This window comes from Sphaerodactylus townsendi, linkage group LG14, assembly GCF_021028975.2.
Source record: "Sphaerodactylus townsendi isolate TG3544 linkage group LG14, MPM_Stown_v2.3, whole genome shotgun sequence".
In the NCBI taxonomy this organism is placed as follows: domain Eukaryota; kingdom Metazoa; phylum Chordata; class Lepidosauria; order Squamata; family Sphaerodactylidae; genus Sphaerodactylus; species Sphaerodactylus townsendi.
Genome location: NC_059438.1, coordinates 22641873 through 22661084, shown reverse-complemented (window position 1 = coordinate 22661084; position 19212 = coordinate 22641873). Strand labels below are relative to the sequence as shown.

The window sequence follows — 19212 nt, the reverse complement described above, 5'->3', positions numbered from 1 at the left end:
TTTTGATTGCCATAACCTGAGGGTTTGCCTTCCTAAAGATCTAGTAGCTAAGAGTTGGCTTGTGTGAGTATGAGTATGTTATGTACTGCCAAGTCACTTCCAAGTCATGGCAAACTTAGGAATCAATGTCCTCCAAAACAGCCTGTTGTTTACAGACTTGCTCAAGTCTTGCAAACTTAGGGCCATGGCTTCCTTTATAGAGTCAATGTGGCTCATGCTGCGTCTTCTTCTTTTCCTGCTGCCTTCAGCTTTTCTCAGCACTACTGTCTTTTCCAGTGACTCGTTTCTTCTTATAATATGACCAAAATACAGTAGCCTCAATTTAGTCAATGTTGGCTTCTAGGGTGAGGTTAGGCTTGATTTGATCTAGAACCCACTGATTTGTCCTTTTGGCAGTCCACGGTATCTGTAAAACTCTCTTCCCATGCCACATTTCAAAGGAATCTACTTTCTTCCTATCAGCTTTCTTCATTGTCCAACTTTTGTACCCACACATAGTAATGGAGACTACTGGGGTGTGAATTAACTTGATTTTGGTTGCCAGTGACATTGAAGAATCTTTTCAGGCTGCTTTATGGCTAACCTTCCCAGGCTCACTGTCCTTCTGTCCCAGCCTCACTGGCTGCTGCAGGCGGTGAGGCAGGAGCAGCAGGGCTTGAGCAGCGTGGGGACATCCCAGGCAGTTCCTAGCCATCTCAGGACAATAGTCACTACTTTTGTTTTCTTGATGTTCAACTGTGGTCCTGCTTTAGTGCTTTTTTACTTTAATTTTCACCTGTAGTCATTTCAAGTCTCCACTGTTTCTGCCACTAATGTGGTATCATTCACGTATCTCAATTGTTAATGTTCCTCCTCCCAATTTTCACTCCTCCATCTAAATTTAATTCAGCTGTCCCTCTCATATGTTCTGCATATAGATTGAAGAGATAGGAAAATAAAATAATCCTTGTCTGATACCTTCACTAGTTGGAAACTATTCTGGTTCTCCATATTCTGTCCTAGCAGTAGCCTCTTGTCCAGAGCACAGGTTGTGCATCAAAACAAATTAGATGTTGTGACACACCCATTTCCTTTACAACCAGCCTTTACAACCTTTACTTTCATTTTGTTCTCCCTATAGGCCACCCTTCCCTTTGCAGGTGCAGGGCAGCTTCCAACAGTAAGTAATGTCAATAAAATAAATAACAAGAAACAGTGCAGCCTATGATATATAATATAGGTTATAAACAATGCAGTTTATAACAAACTCATCCAAGATGTTGTTAATATCTCTAACAGGATTAAAACAGATAAATTTCCTGTTTATTATTCATGCTGGTATAAAAGGGAAAGGGGGGTAAAATAGAACTGAATAAAAGAAGGGAAAGAGGAAGGAGCTGTTAGATGGAATTTCATTGCTGCCTCAACCATAGCACTCGGTCTTACAGGCCCTGTGATGCACACAGTCACAAGCTTTGCTGTAATCTATAAGACACAAGCTGATTTTCTTCTGAAATTCTCTCATATGCTTTGGAAAGGAAGACTAGTTTTCTTACGGATTTCCTAGGAACTATAGCTTGCATCTGTGATGCCAGCAGTTTTACACAAGGTCTTTTCATCCTCATTTGATGCTACAGCTTGTGTGAGCAGGGCCACCAGTAAGCAGATGGCTCCCTGACCTCATCACAGATCCACCATGAGCTTGGCTGCCTTCTGTGATGAGTTCTGGAAAATGTTTTGGCAACAGAGCAGCTCATGGTAGCTGCTTTGTTATTCTGCCATGTTTGTTCCTTTTAGAAAGTACTTTCTTTAAGCAGAAGTTTCCTTGTGCACAGTAATTGCCGAAACTGGAGCAAAAATGCGTGAATCGATTAAGATTGGCTAAATGTCAGTATTGGTGCTTGCATGCAGGTGAGCAAATTTGTGTTCCAAGGTGGGCAAATAGCTCTATCCAGAATCTAGGGAACAACTTAGAAGCTTCCCAGGGCAAAATAATCGCTGACTAGGTGTGGGTTGCTGCTGCCAGTCCCATTGGGGAAGCACAAAATAGTTCAAAGCAGGTGGTAATTTCTCATATGGAAGATGTCAGGACTTCAGCCTGTGAGGATAGTGAACCCTCTGATTTGGAAGGCTTAACCCCAGGTCTGGGTTTATTCCCAAGTAAGGGAAATGCACAGTTTTACTGATGCTTCACATGAGCAGGGTTGCAACCTAGTTCTAAGCACTCAGTCCAGGAAAGTGATGCAGGTTGCAAAGAAAAGGCATAGAGCATTTTGAGGAGCTTAGATAAATTAAGGGTAAAACAGGCCAGTCTAATAAGGCACGAAAATGTTCTGAGCTGAGAGTAGAGTGAACAGAGGCAGAGAATGTATTATTGTGGTGGAAATTGCCCATCCTTTCTGCACAGGACGTTAATCACTGAAGTATCCAATCTGGATAATGGGAACAGCCTCCCTTTCCCCTCTATGTGAAGAGAAAATCAATTTGGGAAATGCTATAGATTAGAAGATGCTTCACCCTTCCATCTACCTCCCCCCCCCCCCCATTTTCACCACTGTGATTTTTTTTCTTTTTCATTCTTCTCTCCCGCGGATTGCTGCCTAGCCCATCAAAAGTGACATTAGTGTATTTTGACATTGATTTCCTGATGCTTGAATCTTCTCTCCAGCGCCGGTTTCATCTCACGGATGCAGTAATTTTCCTGTGCAAGCTATATACAAATATCTGCCCCAGCAAAATTTGGTTGATAATGAAAAGCTGTGGTGGGTTATTCTTCTCCATTGATTTAGATTTAGCTGCTGTATAATTTGATTGCCAAAAAAATCCCTTTTGCTTCTTCATAGTTCTCTGCCTGCCTGGCTTTTGAAGATGGATCACCTTGGAGATTCTTAATATGAGATTATGAATATTGTGAAGGTCTCGGGGGAGGGGGAAAGAACAGAGGGTAAAATGAGCCAGTACAGAAGGAATGTGAAGGTCTTCATAGCCAAGAGAGATGTTAAGTAGTCACTCAGTCTGCAGGGTTGTTTTGTGTCCATCTATAGCAGTTGTAGGTGAAATTAAACTCTATGTGACTTGCTCACTTATTAAAGATCCAGAGATTATTTTCCAACCAGATATGATATGATCTGAATGTGTCTGCCACACTCCTTTGTGTACTAAGAGTACTGTGGAAGCATGAAGTCCACCAACAAGACCTACTGCAGCTGTTACTTACAGCTTACTTACCCCACTTCCAGTGAGGTGACTCAGTAGCCCAGACATTAGGAATTGTTGATATCCTTTGAAGCACATTTGGTCTTTTATTTGCTCCTTGAATATGGCTGTCCAATTAAATTAGAAGGTAGCTGCACTATTGTAATTTGCCCTGATCGAGCTATGTTTGAGTAGTAGGGAGAGGCAGGGCATGTTCTTTACTTGCATACTCAGTGGCAGGACATGCTCTTTACATGCAGAGGGTCCCTGGTTCAGTCCTTGGCGAGACAAGCCCATGAAGTCTCAGCAATAAGGCAACTTGTAAACTCAGGAATTTGTTTTTCACAAGTAGGTGGGGTAGGGGAGAAAAGTGGAGATGGCTGGTCTCCAGAGACAGAAAAAATAGCCCAGACCACAGTTAGACGTGCAAGCAAAGGAAGAAAGTATTATGGTATGTACCACATCTGCCTGCTTTTATCTAATGCAGCTAATTGTTCATTCTGACAAGTGCCAGATTCACTTGCAGATTTGCTAAAGAAGCTAAAAAGCCTTCAGTTTTGGTCTAAATTGAGCAGGAACAACTGCCTTAGCCTTTTGAGGCGGATTTTGTGGAGGATTTTGCCTCTCCTTGTCAGTGGTATTACTCAATATGAAATATGACTTTCAATGTGAAGAAAACAAGAGCTAACCAGGGGTGCCATGCCCAGCAGGAGTGGCAGTGGCTTTCTCTTGCAGTTTCATTCCCTTTCATCTCAAAAGGAAAGAAAGCCACACAGCCTAAGCGGCAGGAAAAAAAGTGTATGTATGTGTTTGTGTGTGTTGTGTGTGCCAGCCGAGAGCTGGGACCTTCCAGAAACAGGAAGCTGCTTAACATATTTATTGATATCAAATGGATGTTAATTGAGTTCTGGGAGCTCTAAGATTGGATGCAGAGTTCAAAGTGATTTTTGTGTGTCTGTGTGGGTGGCTGCTGCTGGTGGTGTTGGAGGGAATGTACAAAAAAGAAATTGGCCTCCAGGAAAATTGAGAATACAGGGCAAGGGGGGGGGGGTGTGGATTTCAGCCCTGGGTACTGGTTGTGTAAGCTGAAAAAAATTATTTATTTGCGGCGGGAAACAGAGATTCCTAAATGCTATTTTTTAAAAAAATGTTAAGCTATTTTGAAGACAAGAAGCAGCAGCAGGATAGAAGTGCCCACGTTTTATACTGAATTAATTTTGACTAGAAAATCTGTAATTCAGCAGTGAAAGTACCATTAGATTGATGGGGAAGGGAGGAGGGTACATACAGAAATATAGAGACATAAAGATGTGAAGAATCCCAAAGATCATCTAGTCCAGGGGTCTGCAACCTGTGGCTCTCCAGATGTTCATGAACCACAATTCCCATCAGCCCCTGCCAGCATGGTCAATTGGCCATGCTGGCAGGGGCTGATGGGAATTGTAGTCCACGAACATCTGGAGAGCCGCAGGTTGCAGACCCCTGATCTAGTCTAACCCCATGCACAGTGCAAGAATGCATGAGAACCAGCTGCACATTCTAGCTAGTGGGGATGGATCTGTAAGCAGTGCTCCAAGATCATGGCTTTGTGCCAAAAGGCAAACAGACTTCAGCAAAAACTCTAGGGCTGTTATTTCCTCCACTCTGACCATAATTAGAGCTGTAGCAAGTTGTCTTTTGGCCTCTGTTACATCCTGTAAAATGGGACTGATAAAACCTGGTTTAGAGACAAAGTGGGCACCAGTGTAACATTCACATGTAACGTGTAAATGGCTTCACGGCAGATTAGGCTTGTAATCCTATTGTTTATTAAAAGAGTTGTGTGGCACAGAGTATGAAACTGCAGTACTGCAGTCGAAGCTCTGCACACGACTTGAGTTCGATCTTGACAAAAGTCAGTTTCAGATAGCTGGCTCAAGGTTGACTCAGCCTTTTACCCTTCTGAAGTTGGTAAAATGTGTACCCAGTTTGCTGGGGTAAAGTGTAGACGACTGGAGAAGGCAATGTTTACCCTAGTAAACATCGTGATGTGACATCACCCCATGGGTCAGTAACGACCCATTGCTTGCACAGGGAACTACATTCACCCTTTGCCTATGATCAGAAAGTAGCTGCTTGTGGAACCCACTACAAAGTGTACATTTATCCTTGTTTGTGGTGAGGTTCAGAATTTGCAGAGGCAAATATTTCTTCCTAACTGATATTGGACTGGCTTGACATGGGAACTGCTCGGGTCTCCTTGAGGTCTTGACTGCTCTTTGCTCAAAGGAGTGAGCTGATGAAATTGGATATTGCTGAAAAAATTCCTGATTCAGCTCAATAGAGGACATGCTGGAATGAGTGGCTCCTGCAGACATGACTTGGTGCTCTCATCTGTGAGTATGGGAGAATTCATTATCTGAGATGGCATCTGCTATGTAGACAAGCAAGAGGTTGTATGTGTCACATGACTTAGAAGTCTGAGAGGTACTGAATTGGTATATCATGAAAACCAAACATTTCTTTTTCTGGAACTGCCCAGGGTTAGTTTAGCCAGCTCCCATGCATCCAGAACTTGGAGAGATGTTCTAGGTCAAATAGCATGACATGGCATTCTGTCTGGTTTGAGCCACAGTATCTTTCTTTAATAGTATTGGACGGGGTAGCCATGTTAGTCTGTAGCAACAAAACAGATTTCAGAAATGAATCCTTTTGGTAAGCTAGAGCTGTTCACAGTAACCAGGCTGCCAAGTACACACACACACCACCACCACCACCCCATCCCTGAGCCCATTCTTAGCTGTCAGTGTGGAATTGCCCCTTTCCTTTTGAATCAAGGAACAGGTTCCTTTCCAACAGGCAAAGCCTGAAGAAGTCACAAAGAAAAGCCTGGAAGCCTCATCTGCTGATTTGTCAGCTTCAGTGGGTTCAGTTCCTAGCCGGGCCCTTTCTCTCTCCCCCTCCCCCCCCCCCAAATAGTTTGTCAGGGTCTCAGCTGTTAATTACCTTTGCCTGTCAGCCTTGCCTGCTAATCTGCTATCACTGAGTGGGAAGCAGGAGGTCAGACAACAAAGGTGATACTGTCACACTGTGCCTCTTGTCATCTCCAAGCCAGATTAGTTTCATTGACTACCTCCTGGCTGAATACTGCCAGTTAATTATAACGATCACAAACCCTCCCATTTTAAAGCCACACAGTGAGAATTAAGGGTTCTGAAGTAAGACTTTAGCTTCATTAATTGCCCAGCTCTTTGTGATGGTATTGATTGATAAGGCTCTCATGTGGTGAGTAATGGCTTCCCAGCTCAGAGGGGATTAAGCCTGCTAATTGTTGTCGGCCTCGTGCTGACAAGATAGACTTCAGTGGGTGTCAAATCCATATCGCCAGCTTCCTTTGTCACATGCAGCATCCTTGCTGCTGCTCTCAAGAATGAAAGCAATGCGCAATAACCTAGGAATAATTAATAAGGTATTGTAGCTAGTGGCGCTATATCCTGCCCTCCTTTGTTATGTTTTCCGTACATTCCCTGATTCTTCTCCTCTTCCCTCTTGCCCAGGATATTTGTCATTGGCCATCCCTGCAATGGAGATGTAACTTGGAAAGTGCATATTTATTCAACCCATTCATAGTCTGAGGAGTTTCATAGAACCATTACAGCAGGGAAAATTAATATTCGGAGCACAAAAGGGTGAAATGTGTTCTTGCATATCTCTTTATATTTATTGTTGCTGTTTTCTGGGTGGGGAAAGCAGATTGTAGGCCACGGGGAATCTTTCTTTCTTTCTTTCTTTCTTTCTTTCTTTCTTTCTTTCTTTCTTTCTTTCTTTCTTTCTTTCTCTCTCTCTCTCTCTCTCTCTCTCTTACTTTCTATCTCTTTCTTGGCTTAATTTTATGTATATCAGTCAGGTACTGTGTTTTTATTATTCATTGTGATTGATCTGTGCAGGTAACTTTGACCCAACCTGGGTTCTTAGAAGGGTGTGTTAATATTGACCACACGTTTATGTGTGCTGAATGTACCTTTTGCCTGTTAGAGAGTACCATGCAACTCAGCAGCTTCTGTAAACTCCTGACTGAGTCCAATCAAGTTAGCGGTTCCATGCCGGAACATTGTCTAACCATTATTACTTGACCTTGACATAGAAAATTCATCCTGCTTTCATGTAGTACTGTGTTCCCTTTCAGCTGATTCAGCACTTCTTCAGCAGCTGCATATAGTGTGTACTGAAAAGTTTGATGATGAAGATGTGCAAAGTCATGATAAAAAATGTGACAAAACCATCATAGTCGGTTCATAACCACTGAGTTGCCATAAGGAAATTGTTTAAAAACAACACTAACTATAATTTGATCTGAATGCCCAATGCTTGTACACATAAACATGCCCTTCTCTTGATGCTTTTTCATGGTAACTGTTTGCATTGAGGAGCACAAGGAAACTGTCATAAGGACAGCCTAGTTAGCATCCTATTTGTATTTCTGCTCCAGCCGTTCTTTTCTGTATGCAGGGCACTTTTAATTCCATTCCTGTGGCTTTGTTTTTTCCTTGCAAATAGCAGCAGCATGGGGGGGGGGGGATAATTTAAAATACAGATGTATTATGCAAATTGCAGCAAAACCTTGCCCAAGGGTTAAGCGAGAGTTGTTCTGTTTACCCAAATGTCCATCTTCGAGCACGGTTCCTCAGTGACAGCAGACTTTGCAGGTTCAATTTTGGGTGGTTTTGCTAATTTTTCCTGAAAGAATATAGTTGCTGCCTCTAATCATCAGGCTCTGGGTTTTGAATGGAGAGATCTATGTTGGGTGACATCCAGGCTTGGCTTTTTCAATACCAGAGCATTATAGTGGCATCTCTATGCCATCAGCCTTTCAGCAAAGTAATTGCCCTGCAGTTTTTACTTTGTCTTTGGCTGGCTTCCTGCTTTGACATCTGTTCTTGTAACCTGAGGGGGAGTTTGGACCATTTCGTGTATCACAAGGCCACTCCTATGGTAATTCTACTTTTTCCAATGCTAATATGTGACTGCTTTTGAGTTGGAATCTAGCACACTTAATGCAAACTCGGGGGTGGATGAAGTGTGTAGTAATAGGTTTTATTATTATGTTAGATCACAAAATAGAAGTAGAGAAGATTCCTTTGAATTTCAGAATGACTTAGTGAACCAGACCTGCAGTTTTATCTGGTCTCTGGTGGCTTTGCTATGGTTTTGATACAGGTGTAGAAAGATTCCCCATTTGGGAAACGTTTCTCAATAGTGGGGACATTCCACATTTTTATGCTAGCCTTTGAGGTTTAAGTGTTAAGACCCGGCACGCCTGAACACATACCCTTCAAAATTGTGATTCATTAACAGCTATTGTGCAGTTTCACAACCTGAAACAAAATAATTTTTAGCTCCTAGGTTGCTACTTGTCCCCGAATTACTTTAAGTCATTGCTGATCTCCACAGAGTCCCTGTTAGGAGCCTCACAGCTGTATTCTGTACCAACTGAAGCTTCACAGGTAATCTCAGGGGTAGTCCTATGTAGAGCGAGTCACAGTAATCCAGCCTAGAGGTGACTGTTGCCCGGATCACTATGGCCAAGTTGGAATGAGACAGGTGGGGGCTAATTGCTGAATATGGCAAAGATGATTAGGGTTTTTTTGGTTCCTTGGAGTGGTGTTTGGGAAGGTGCTTGGAGTCAGAAGCTTGCCCTGGCTAATTGCAGTGAGAACTTGTCACCACAGAATCTACTTTGATGTTGGGGGTCAGGCTATTGAACTGGAGCTGAACAAAGACTTCCCATCTAATGTCTCTTTCATTTCTTTTAAGGCTCTTCAATAAGCAGTGAGTCATCTCCAGTTTCCTCACCAGCCACCAACCACAGCTCCCCTGCAAGCACACCCAAACGAGGACCAATGGGGCCTCTCATTGTCCCACCAGGAGGGCACACCGTACCAAGCACACCTCCAGTGGTGACCATCGCACCCACCAAAACTGTGAATGGCGTCTGGAGAAGTGAAGGACGGCAGGTAACGTACAAACCCCAACCTGACATTAATACGTATGTCTTCTCACAGGCTTGAGGAAGATACGGAGAAGAGCAAAGCAAACCAACATATAGGATTAGGCTGCCATGGATAGACACTGAGAGTTCAGTTGAGGAAGATTCCACTTCCCTGACAAAATAAGATATAACATTTCTTCATGCAACGCGTGACTGGTGTTTGGAATATGCTGCCACAGGAGGTGGTGATGGCCACTAACCTTTAAAAGGGGCTTGAACAGATTTATGGAGGAGAAGTCGATGTATGGCTACCAATCTTGATCCTCCTTGATCTGAGACTGCAAATGCCTTAGCAGACCAGGTGCTCGGGAGCAGCAGCAGAAGGCCATTGCTTTCACATCCTGCCTGTGAGCTCCCAAAGGCATCTGGTGGGCCAGAGTGCTCTGTGAGTGGCAGAGTGCTACACTAGATGGACTCTGGTCTGATCCAGCAGGCTCTTTCTTATGTTCTTGTGTGTGTTGGGAATGTTGGGAGAGCAGGATAGGTATTAAAAGTGAGATAGATAATAAGGCTCTCAAAATCTAGCAAAAGGTACCGAATTCTGTACAATGCTGCAGGGTCATAACAGTGCAGGTCCCAGAGTGCTGGTTCTGCAAGTAGCCCAGTATTCTCTGTTGCTGCTTCTCAAACAGCTATGCAAATGCACATCAGACTGTATGAGTTGGGCACTGTCCTTAATTCAGTTCCAAAGGCTTTCTGTTTCCTATTTCAGGCCACAGGAGCTTATTGATTGTGCAGAGTGAGGGCTGCATATTTTAACGTCTAAGGGTACAAAGCATCATGTTGTATCTGTAGCACATCTACATCAATCAAGTGCCAAGTGTCAGGAGAGGGAAATGTCCCCTATAATCGACACACAGACCATCCTCTTGAGCCCACTGCTACTATTGTCAAAGCAGCCTGGCTGCATTTGCTGCATGCGCCTCTCTCTCTTTCTCTCCTTCTCCCCTTTACTCACATGCAGATGGCAGCAGGGAGTGGAAGCATTTGCTAATTAAGAATCATTGTTAATGGTTATCCTCCCCTTGTATTTTACCCAGGCTTCCCAGCGGGATCTCAGCTCTTGGAAATACTAATTAAACCACAAAGAAGAAGGAGGGAGGAGGAAGGGAAAGGAGGATCCCTGTTGCTTGGAAGAAGTGCAGCTGATGCCCCAGTAGAGAAAAGCACACACACACACACACAAACATCAACACACCCCAAGCTCTGCTGCTGCTAGAAAGAAGAGGCTGATTTTTTTTCCAGCATGCTCTGTGGTACTGTCAGCCACAGTCATGTCTGTTGTGATCTCCACCTTTTAAAAAATGACCTTTAAAACAAAACAGCTTAACCAAGCATGGCTTATTGCTCTGCATCTCTGCATGGTGCACACAAGCAGAGCTGTAATTATGGTTGTGTCCTCTGAGCGCAATGGACTTTAAAGTGCTAGAAGGGGAAAGGCTCAAGATAAGAGGCCGTTCCCTTCGCCTGAGCAGTATAACTGGCAACTCCTCAGCCTCTCAAATATGCGTATGAGAACATGTTGCATAGGAGGCCCAAGAGTGCCCAAGCTCACTTGCTCGGAAGTAGAGAAATACCTATTTCCTTGTGGTTTGCCCCTCTTAGCAGTTTAAAGCCCATTTCTCCACTGTTTAGAATTCACTCTGATCCTTTGATTTTAGGACCAGTCTTTTTGTGTCTCCCCGCTAATCCCTGTTGCTGTGATGGTTTCCCTGAAACAGCTGTCAAGATATATCTATTTAACTCTCGAACCTGAGTCTGGTGAACATATCCAGAACTCAGTTGGATTTCTCTGCAGCCTACAGTTGCTTTGCCTTTTCCAATGGATTTGGTCCTGCCCAACTCCAGTAGGCTTGCAGGAAATGCTCTGCTGCCTCTGGAATATTCCACAGCCCTTGAGAAAAGGCAGTAATATTTCTGCTCCAACTATTTAGCACTAATGAAGCTCTAATGCCACCAGGGAGCGCTCTGAGTAGAGAGAAACTAGGGCTGACTCAACAGATGATGCCACCTATCCATCCTAGTACAGAACCTCAATTGAAGCTTTAATTCTTTTTTGGTGGATGGGGAGACTGAGCGCAGCAACTTGGTCAAATAAGATAGGGGCATGTAGAACAGAATAGATAAGGTACTTGGAGCTCTGAAATGTTAAAATCAAAGTGGCAGCTTGCTGCCGCCACCAATCCATCAGAGGTTAGCATTTTTTAACGATAATATGGAGTCTTTTGAAAGGCCAAGTGGAATGAAGAATTGTCTATTTTAAAGCTAATAGGGCATGTCCCATGGTCTCCCTAGCAGAGATTGCACACTAATCACGGGAGAATGACGGATCTTCCCCTCCCCTCACTTCTCCCTGCCCCCTCAGTCAATTTAGAGTGCTCTCTCCTTTCTTCATTCTAGCAACTGTTGGAAATCAAATATGTTGCCAGCTTGGCTTTTACAGCTCAACCAGAACTTCCATCCTCTTTTCTTGAGCAGGTGCCATTCAACATTGCACAAACCAAGTTCAGGAATATAAAAAGTATTGTGTGCCAGTAACGTGTCTCTACAACTAGAGACAGGCCTCATGAGGGAGGAGGTTAAAGTATGGGTGGCCATAAGTAATTATTGGCTCAGATTATTTTTTTCCAATTGTCTTGCCCCACTGTTTATGAATAATGACTTTCAATCCACATGGAAATAGGAAACTAAAATTTTATCTTTGGAATTTTCTCTACAACTGCTATTTAGCATGGGCTATGAACAGGCCAAAAAGGCCGTTAAACAGCATGTGGCAGACATAGATCTAGCCAGATCTCTAACCTTCATTGCTAGTGATTCCAATAGGTACATTTGAAGTACCTGAAGTACTGGACTTGAAGTACCTAAATATCAGAGGGCTTTTACTCTAGCATGATGCAAAGTCTTCCCTTCAGCTGTTCTTGAAGGCCAACACAAGAAGATCCCCTGTCAGGAGAGACAATGTCCTTGTAAATCTGGACTCATGGAAGCAATAGAACATGTGCTTCTCTGCTGTCAGTACTATGTGTACTAGCCTTACCTCACCACTATGTGTACTAGCCTTACCCCACCACTACTATGTAGTTTACCCGGACCCCCAGGACAATTTTATAGTTCTATGCTGCTCATAGATACCAATACAACATACAATATGTTGCTAGGTTTTGTGCAGCAGCACTTGAAATACACCGTAGGATAGGCAAAGTTTGAAAGTTGTAGTTACAGTACTTTATCTGTTAATTTCATTGTCCCCTGGTGCCTATTCTTTTTTAGTCTTTTGCTTTCTTTTAATTGGGTATTCTATATTTACCTTACGCTGGTTTATACTGCTCTGTGATTGTAATAAGAATTCTGATTTTGATTCAGTTAGGGCCAGTGGTCCATCTCATCCAGTAGAACTTATTTTCACTGGAAAGTACACTCTGGGTGCTTAAGAAAAAGTATCTACTCGAATCTAAGCAGGCTAAAATATAACTGGGAAAGGTGTTTTTTTTAAATGAAGAAGCCTCACCTCTGTGGTCGTACAAATCGGCTGTCTCGCATCACTGCCCTCCTCATAAATATAGCAGAGAGGATGGACCTCCTGTCCCCCATTTTTCACACCCCTTGTTAGATGCTGAAGTGTCATTCCATATCATCTTTCTTCAAAGGCACATCTCTGCTGCCTAGAAACCCAGCACTTTGCTGACGCTGCTTTCTATGAAGGGTTTGGCCCTGCTTCCTGTATGCCTCCAATGAAATGCTTGACTAACCTGTTTATTTTATGGCCACTATCAAAAGGCTAGAGGATTTATATTTGCGTGCTTTTTCAGGCTCCGTAGTCATCTGTATCCTCCCAGGATGATTAATGGCTCTGGAAATAAAGCAGCCAGTAAATCTGAAGGCAGGAGAAAACATGGGCTGCCTTCCCTTCCACTGCTCTCCTTCCTCATTATAGCCAGGCTTGGCAAAAGTGGACCGCACACAGCATGCTTGCCACCCATCTTGATGATCTTTGTACATATGCAAATGAAGTCTTTACAAACCATCCCCACATTTCAGCAAGCCCTTTTCATTGACCTCTTTTTTTCTATGAGGCAAAAGTCAAGGGGAACCATCATTTAACACCGTCTCCTTTTGCTGTGCGCTCAATTATTTTGTTCTTGTTTCATTGTCACTGTCTTCTGTTGTCCTCTCTCTCTCTCCCCTCTTCATGCATCCAGAGAAGGTCAGGACTTGCTTGCTAGCTGTGGAAAAGGGCCGGATGTGTGGCGCTCCAGGCGCGTGCAGCGTTCTGAGAGCGAACAGATGTTTCTGCTCATTAAAAATTCCAATCAGCAGGCCCATCTCTTTGAATTAATTATGGCCGATGTATCTTCTGAAGAGATTATGAAAGTCTTGAGGAGCTCTCAGCTGCTTGCTGAGTGTTTGTTGTGGTGGTATTTAGTAAATATACTTGACAGATAGAGGCAGTTCTCCCTGTGGCACCTGACACGAAGCTCTTTAATCCTTATCTGCTGTGTGTGTGTTTTAAGGTGTCGCTCTGTGGTGACAAAATGATGGATGGTACATCTATGCAAAAAATAGCTGGCTCCTCTGGCTTTGGACATAGGCTTTAAGTTGCAGTGTGTTGCTTGAAGTTCTCCGTGCCTGTGTCCAAGTTCCAAAGGCAGAACTTCGCTGCCACTCTTTCAGCGCCTCATTTAGTTATTTATTTATATTTTTAACTTGTCTCTTCCACCCCACCCTGCTTCCCAAGTGGGGCTCAGCTCTGTTCCAAAAGATGGGAAGGAAGCAGAGAGAGAATTCAAGTTTTCAGCATTAACTGGTAATCCTTGGATGTAATCAGCTTAATAAATAACCGTCCCCCAGTAGCCAAATCTGTTTCAGCAATAGAAGTAGAGCATCTGTGAGGGACAGGGACAGAATCGTCAGATTTGAACTCTTTCAGTGGAAGATTTGGTTCTTTGTCGTGATGTTCCTGATGTTTGCATGGATAAAGACAGGCTCAGAAAGTTACAAAGAAGCACAGTTTTTGGCATCATGTTAGACCAGGCATTGCTGAAATTATTCCTCTACTTTCTGGTTTTACAGTCCTCTAGTTTTTCCCCCTGCATTGACTCTGTGGGCTGTTTCCAAGGGCCAAACCTCCATTTATGTCTTTTATTTATGAGCTGCGTTTCTTCTTGACTTAAGGCAGCCATACAGGTTGTGAAACATAAGACACTTGGTTGAAGGCCATGAATAGAGCAGGCTCATGTGAAGTCTGTTTGACACCAAGCACAGTGATGGGGTGAATGTAGGTGCCGTGAGGGAATCTGTTCACAGCAAAAGGCCAGTGAACGGGAGCTTCAAGCAAAGGATGGACTGGATCACTTGATGAGAGGAACGCAGCAATCATGATGACAAAAATAATCATGTTTGAAGGAGAAATCAGTGGGCATTTCAGCAGTTTGGCACAACCTGTGCCTTATCCTTGGAGACAGCATCCACTGCGACTCCATCCTGAGATCCTGATACTACAGCTTTCTTCCAGAGGACTGAGAATGCTTGAAGAGCACACCTACCAGGGTTGCATATCCTATGTGTCCTTTTTTAAAAAAAAATACCAGTTCTGCTGTGGAATCAGTTGTGCAAATATGTTTATACATAGCTTGTTCTGTTTCCAACATCCCGGCTGCATGGGCTGTAACTTCTTTGCCCTGGACTGGGAAATGGAAGATCATAACCATTTGGTCTAGGTGCAAGTGTGAAAAATGATCAAAAAAGCCATACAGAGCTTTACAGTCTCTTCCCATCATTTAAAGAGATTGTGGTAGATGCTTTTGAGGATACAAAACTTTCTTCCTATGAGAACCAGAAACTCTGCTTTAAAATGAAAGACTGATCCTTGGGAAACCCCAGTCTATACCAGACCCAGTGAATTCAAGGGTGCTTGTAGTTTCATGAGCTTTGCCGCAGAGATTTGAATTTGGGTCTCATGTGTATGAACCCAACACTCTGTATCCTGCACCAAGGAGGATCCTGGTTCTGCTGAATCCAGTGAATGAAAAGAGCAGACAGAATGGAAGGATCTGTGCTCTGATTTGACTCCTTTTGACATCTGTAAACTGCTTTTGTGTCTCGGCACACATCCAGGGTGCTGCTGAGCAGAGCTTGCCTCCCACTGCTCCCTCAAAGCCATTAGAAGGTTTTTATCCCTTTAAAGGGGCCAGGGAGACCTTTCAAGGACCACTTGGCACCCTGCCAGGCGATCAAAGCATTAAACAGAAAAAAGTGACTTGTGGGCTCTGCAAAAGCTTCCACTGCTGCATTACCAGAGTGGCCTCATAACTGGTCAGCTTCTAGCAACCAGGCATGAAACTTTGTGGCACCTCTGGGGAGAGATGTTCACCAAATGGGGTTTCCTTCCAAATGTAAGCAAGGAGAAGCCCATCAAACAGGTCTTTGTTACCCATTCAGGCCCATTAAGTGGTTAATATTTTATCACTAGGTATTGTCTTGGAGGGAGTGCCTGCAAATGAGCATTTAGACTGCTGAGTGCCCTTCTGTTTGCTCTGTTGTCAAGCTCTTGTGTCCAGGCGGCTGTTGCTAAACTAGCTGGTTCTAATTGTTGAGAATTGTGCTATGCTTCTTGTCTGGCAATACCTTGTTAAACAATTAAGGTAAACTGATGCTTGAGCAAGGAGGAGGCACAAACCGGCAAGCATGCTTGTTTAGAGCCTGAGTTCCTTCTTTGTGTGATCGTCTTTAAATGCCATGCTGATTTCCTAGCAGACTGGAGGTTTTCTTATCTTTAGAAGTGAAGCACTGTGTGTGAGACAGTAGATGGTGCCGTGCTTTACAATTCTGATGTAGCTGGCGATCATAGCTGTGTGTTTCTGTGAGTGAAATTGGATATGATGAAATCGGTGGTGTTCAGGCTTGGTGAACTAGTTCAAATCCCAGTTTAACCACACTCTTACTGTAGTTTTTGCTGAGATGCTGCCCTTTTGTTTTGCTTCCCTGTATATTTGAATATGAGACCCTTGAGGTAATCTGGTGACCCCTGGAATCTTATGTAGGGATTTTTAATTATCCTTATTACTACAGTTGGGTTGAAATCTTGTGAATTTCCTTCATTTATACTCAATTTTTCTACTCAGGGAGCCAAAGAGGATTACATCATTCACTTCTCTGTTTTATCTTCACAATAGCCCTATGAGGTAAGTTAGGCTGCATGTATGTGACTGGACCAAGGTCATCCAGCAGGATTCTGTGGCAGAAAGGGGATCTGAATGTGAAGTCTTCCATATCTTTGTCCAACACTGTGGCCACTACACACCACTGGCACTCAGTAGAAATCATTCGACCGTAGGGTTTACAGTATAAAACATCTGTGTCCACGACACCTCTAGTACCAGAGCAATGCGGAGCAATGCTTCTGTGGTAGACATGCCAGTCTTGCTCATTGTAAGCTTGGTCTAACCATAATAAAATGAACAAATTAAAATGTGTGTTTATTTAAAGGAACTGATGTAAGAAAAAGAGATATTTTTCTGGTAAGAACTAGACATCTAGAAAGGACTACAGCAAGGGTGCAGAACTCATTTGTTCAAGGCCAAGATACGACATAAATGTGATTTGGTTGGGCCCAGCCTGGTGGGAGGTCATGCTCACCCCACAGGCCTGGCCCAACCAAGTCACATTTATGTCCTGTCTAGCTCTTGTAAAAATGAGTTCCTGGACTAGAGAGAACCAGTGTGGTGTAGTAGTAGTTAAAAGCATCAGACTAGGATCTGGGAGACCTAAGTTCAAACCCCCGCTTGTGCCATGGAAGCTTGCTAAGTGACCTTGGGCCAATTGCACTCTCTCATCCTAACTCGCCCCACAGAGTTATTGTGAGGATAAAAACGGAGGAGAGAATGATATAATCCACCATGGGTCCCACTGGGGAGAAAAGGCAGGGTAGAAAAGAAGTAAGTAAATAAATAAATCTTCACTTGAGCTGAATAGACTTCTGGCAGCTGGTGAACATATTTTCTTACTCTGTTTCTCCCCCACACATCTGTGTAGACTCTCTTCTGATTCTTTGGGCTTGTTATGAGGCCTCCAGAGGTTCATCCTTGTGACTTGGAGCTGGCCATCTTGGGTCTGTCCACTCAGTGTCTTACTACATGGAATCACATAGAGTACATGTGTGCCCACCCAGGTAGAAGTTGCCTGAAAATGTTTCCACCAATTCTTGTTTAAAGTTGCTTCTGCAGCCTTCTAGTGTTTGCCCAGGCAGATTGTCTTTAGTCTGGAGATGCTGGGACTCAAAGCCATCATGAGATTCCCAAACCAGATGTTGCTTTCTCTCTCAGTTTTCTGCTTCTGTTTTGCCAGAATACCAGAGACAGCAAAAGGGAAGCAGCTGCCTGCACAGCTGATGCTTGGGTTGGCCAACTTCAAAGAATAACTGGTCACACACCAGTCTACTCTGGCCCAGTGGCACTGCCAGCTTCCTAATGCCCTCAGTTGCTCTTCACACATGCACTGCTATTGCCAGGATACTCAACATTGCATGAAAGCAGCTACCATCCCAGATAATGCCTAGCGTAGTCCAGAAATGGCTGGCAGAGTCTGTTGTTTCCAGTGGAAAAGTCAAGGAGAGCTTCCTTTCATCCACATACAGGACAGTTTCTTTCCTCTTAAATGTCTGTTTCTAACATTTGATAGGCCTTGGATCCAAAGAAAAGCACTGTTGGATTGGACAGAAAGCCTACCTAGTGCAGCATACTGTTTCAAACAGCAGTTTACCATATGTCTCTATGAAGTCCATAGGAGCATGAAACAAGAATCATGTCCTGATGTTCATCTCTGAGGAGCAGATATTGAGAGAGACATGGCCTCTGAACAAGGAGGTTCCATTTAACTAATGAAGTCCAGTAGCCATTCATATACTCTTATCTCCGTGAATCTGTCTCATCCTTTTTAAAAGGGAAGGCTCAGTGGCAGAACATTTACTTGGCATGCTGAAAGTCCCCAGCATCGTTAGCTAAAAGGACCAGGCAGTAGGTGGTGTGAAACAGCTTTACTTGAGAAACTGGAGAACCACTGCCAGTCCGATTACCCAGTAGTGATCTTGATGTACCACAGGTCTGATTCAGTATAATGCAGCTTCCTGTATTCCTCTTAAATGCAACATCCATCTTGTGGTAGCAACCATGTGAACAGGTACTTACTCTTGCCTCTTCTCGTACTATGGGTGAATAAGGGAAAAGTTCTATTTTTTTTATACCATTCACGGTCTCCGTTGGCTATCTTTAAAAAAAAACCTAAGAGGTTCCATAGGTTCTCTTGAAAAGGTGTTCCCTGGTTATTTTAGAGTTCAGTGACTATCACTTTTCATACCAGGCTAGACTTCTTTACAATCAGGTTGGAGCTGGGAACTTCAAACAAAACTGGACAAAACTGGGATTTGAGTTTGTGGTGGAGTGCAGCAAGCATAAGATGTTCCTCTGTTGGCCTCCTGGACGAAGACTGCACTGGTCACTTACTTATAACCATGTCTAGCCAATCCAGAGGATCTGTACCTGTGTCAACAGCAGGTGGCCCATTTTGTACACCTGTTCATTTACTGAATCCAAAGCATGTTTTCAGTCTCTGGTGACTCAGAGTTTGAAGGCCTAGCCCCATGACAAATGCCAGTCAGTGCAGCAATATAGTTTAAATTGTATCCCTAGATCTGATGTCATCAGTGAACAAAACCTCACATTTTGCAAAACAAATTCAAAATGCCTTCAAATCCTTCTCCATGGGTCCAGGTGGAAGTAGCTTTCAGGTATTAAAATTACCATGTGTGTCACTTGGAAGGAACTTTCATCTGGTTCCATTTGGACCTGTGACACATTAAGTGGCTCAATTCGGAGAAGAGCAATTTTCTAGAAGTACATCCCATTAGAATCAATTGGATTTGCTTCCAAGCTGGGTTGAGGTTTAATATTTTGTAAAACTGTCAACCTGGATAGCCCAGGCTAGCTTGATCTTGTCAGACCTCAGAAAGCTGA

At 43.5% G+C, this 19212-nt stretch overlaps 1 protein-coding gene across 4 annotated transcripts in view; it reads left to right on the top strand.

Moving 5' to 3' along the window:
- Positions 1-19212, top strand: part of GSE1 (Gse1 coiled-coil protein) — a 165092-nt gene that overhangs the window by 132673 nt on the left and 13207 nt on the right. For all 4 annotated transcript variants that reach the window (XM_048515387.1, XM_048515389.1, XM_048515388.1 and 1 more), the window contains one exon: positions 8968-9167. In XM_048515387.1, the coding sequence (XP_048371344.1) occupies positions 8968-9167 (200 nt within the window). The remainder of the gene's footprint in view (positions 1-8967; positions 9168-19212) is intronic.